This window comes from Triticum dicoccoides, chromosome 7A (genome assembly GCF_002162155.2).
Source record: "Triticum dicoccoides isolate Atlit2015 ecotype Zavitan chromosome 7A, WEW_v2.0, whole genome shotgun sequence".
Classification (NCBI taxonomy): Eukaryota; Viridiplantae; Streptophyta; class Magnoliopsida; order Poales; family Poaceae; genus Triticum; species Triticum dicoccoides.
The window spans coordinates 677,243,061-677,245,762 of NC_041392.1; the positions used below are offsets into that span (position 1 = coordinate 677,243,061).

Consider the following 2,702-nt stretch of genomic DNA (forward strand, 5'->3'; position numbering starts at 1 on the left):
ATGAGCGCTTGCGTCAGTACTGTGTTAATAAAAAACTAAATCGTCGAATATTCAAATCTCCTAACTCTGTTATCTGCACAAATATTCTCAAGGATACTGCAGGGTGCCTTGGAAAGCATACAGTTATGCAAATCAGACAACAATAGGTTGGTCCAGAAGTTGACTCTTGGCCTACAAAACAGAGATCATCTTAATTTTGTAACTGACACAATCAGAACTCCCAAGTGAGCATTGTCCTAGTATTGTCCCTAATTTTGTTGTGAGAAGGTTTACAAAAGTTTTCCCAACACCAGGATTGGTGTGGCTGCAGCTGATCAAATCATGTATCTATATGCACAGTTGCACACTCAGTTCAAAAGACTAACGAGCATATACACGAACCCTGGACTGTGTAAAACCTTGTGTACAACATTGAAAGTCACTAAATTACAGCTACTGTAGGCGGATGAAAGCATTACGTTGCTAATAACAGGACATAAGTTTTCCATATTAGGTAAATACAAACACAAGTTTCTAGTAATTCCCTAAAAACACAAGTTTCTAGTATGCATTAATCATTTCTCACAAGCACAAACAGAGACTACACGCATTGTCAGATCCTGGAAGTCTAGCTATATGGCTACACTTCAGCACTTCCTCCCATGGACAGACTTGAGAAGCTCAGTCAAGACCGAAGGGCAGCTTGCCTCCAGGTGCCTATACCCCTCCATCGCCAACACATCATCAAGACTTGCAGGAGTGCTGACGATGAACTCGACACATTTGGCCTTGAGCTTCGAGCAATTGTGCTGCTCCGCCAAAGCAAGAGTTGTCGCTGCGGTGTCGACAGTGATGCCACTAGAGAGCTTCATTTCACAAATCAGCTTGAGCCTATCGAGACCGTACCAGTCAGCAGCCGCAAGCAGATGCTGAGCGAGCGTGGCCACCAACTCGAGCGGTTGATCAAGCTCGGGCACCGTGTCGGTGTAGATGAAGTGCAGCATGGCCCTGAATGCTGCCACCTCCATGTCCTTCACCTCCACACGTTGCGAGCACTTCTCCTTCATGTCTCCAAAGAACTGGGCCTTGAAAACCGGAGACCTTGCGGCAAGTATGTCCTTGTGTGCAGCAAACGACTCGTCGCACACGAGAAAGGTGACATCGGCTCCCGTCTCGCTCTCTAGGAGCTCGCCGAGGTGCTGGTGCAAGTTGGTGGGTGGTACAGTGATCGCCTCTTCAGCTGGGATGGTTTGTACTGGTAATTCCTTGAGCATTGTGATGGCGCATCGCAGAGTCAGAGAATCATCCCGGAGATAAGCAGATGGTATGGACTTCCTATTCACCAATAAGAGTTCTTTGAAGTAGTGGGGTGCAAAGAAGGTCTCCGACACACCATCCTCTTTAAATGGTTCAAGCACCCCACTCGGATCTACCAGCTGACAGGCTAGGCTCACTGGCACACCACACTCTGTGCGGGCTTTACTGAGAAACATAAGTCTCACAGACACAAACTTGTTGCCATCTGGATATAAGGGGTTGGCTGCAGGATAGATACCAACTTCCAAATCATACCCATCGAGATTCCATCTCGATGTGAAGCGATATTCAGAGCTCAGGCTCACGGTCAAGCTAAACCCGTCGATCTTGAGCAGCCGCACCGAGCGTACGACTTGGTTGAGGTTCATGCAGGCATTTTCCATGGAAAGTTTCTGAAGTCGGATGCACTGAATTAGTACGGCTGATACAGCCATACAGGGGCTAGGCTGACGGAAGCGATGGACTACCTGACGACCCAGATAGTCATACTCACCGTGCCCCGCCGTGGACGTGCTGCTGGTCGCGGCTTTGCTTGCGAGCTTCGCCGGCACAGGAGACGACGAGGGCCACGGCTAGGCTGAGGTCGATTGGTTGGTCTCCCGGCGTCAGCTAAAAGGATCCGTGCTCCGGCGGTCGGATTTGGGCCCAGATTAGCTAGCTATTACAGTTGAAGACTAAAGTTTCTGCGCGTGGGCGATCTTGTATTAGTAGAGCTGATGATTACAGGGTTAGCCTGAGAGCATCGGCGCGGACAAGGCCGGGTAATCGAGGAGGCAAAGGACGACTCACCTGCGAGTCGTGCCGGCGGAGGAGACAACGAGGACAGCGGCTGATCTTCCGGCGTCCGTCCGCTTGAGAGGATCAATCCGGACAGGTTGCGGCTTGCCTAGTAGGGAGCGGCGGCGAGGAGGTGGAGGTCGGCAGCGCGGCAAGGAGAGGGAGCGAGGGTGGATACCGGGGGGCGACGACGAAAAAGAAGACTGCCGGAGGGCGACTAGAGACGGTGCAGGTGGTGCGTGATTAGGTGAGAGCATCAAACGAGTCGAAAAGAAAAGGTTGCACTAAAGCCGGTCTTGTTCAAAGTGAAAAATACGGAAAAAAATCAATTGAAAGTACGGAAAGCTAGAGACATTTACTATTTTATAAGTAGAGAATTATAAAGCGGAAATCCAACTAGGTGCCCAGGCTCATCTGCTCCTGGCCAAAAAAAAAATCAAAACAAATATTGAAAAAATTCAAAAAAATCTAATTTTTTTATGTGGTAGATAATTTCATGTGTGAGTAGGACTGGACACGAGCCGAGCTTGATCCGAGCCTGGCTTTGACTCGCTCAGCTAACGAGCCTACTTCAGGACGGCTCGCTTCCGCTATGGCTCGGCTCAGACCGAGCCGGCTCGTAAGCTAGT

At 49.6% G+C, this 2,702-nt stretch overlaps 1 protein-coding gene across 2 annotated transcripts; it reads right to left on the reverse strand.

The window, feature by feature from the left end:
• Positions 1 to 440: 440 nt before the first annotated feature.
• Positions 441 to 2,268, reverse strand: LOC119334701 (BTB/POZ and MATH domain-containing protein 1-like). 2 transcript variants are annotated; one of them, XM_037607242.1, is made up of 3 exons: positions 2,086 to 2,268; positions 1,790 to 1,979; positions 441 to 1,688 (listed from the first exon to the last, which is right to left on the reverse strand). In XM_037607242.1, the coding sequence occupies exon 3, from the start codon at positions 1,677 to 1,679 to the stop codon at positions 627 to 629; it is 1,053 nt and encodes a 350-aa protein (XP_037463139.1). In that variant the 5' UTR covers positions 1,680 to 1,688; positions 1,790 to 1,979; positions 2,086 to 2,268; the 3' UTR covers positions 441 to 626. The 2 variants fall into 2 exon arrangements, with proteins under 2 accessions (XP_037463139.1, XP_037463138.1); XM_037607241.1 differs by having other exon boundaries at positions 441 to 1,979.
• Positions 2,269 to 2,702: the final 434 nt, after the last annotated feature.

What these genes read in the sequence shown, in the direction of transcription:
- LOC119334701 (XM_037607241.1), bottom strand. Translation starts at nt 1,730, where the DNA reads ATGGCTGTATCAGCCGTACTAATTCAGTGCATCCGACTTCAGAAACTT.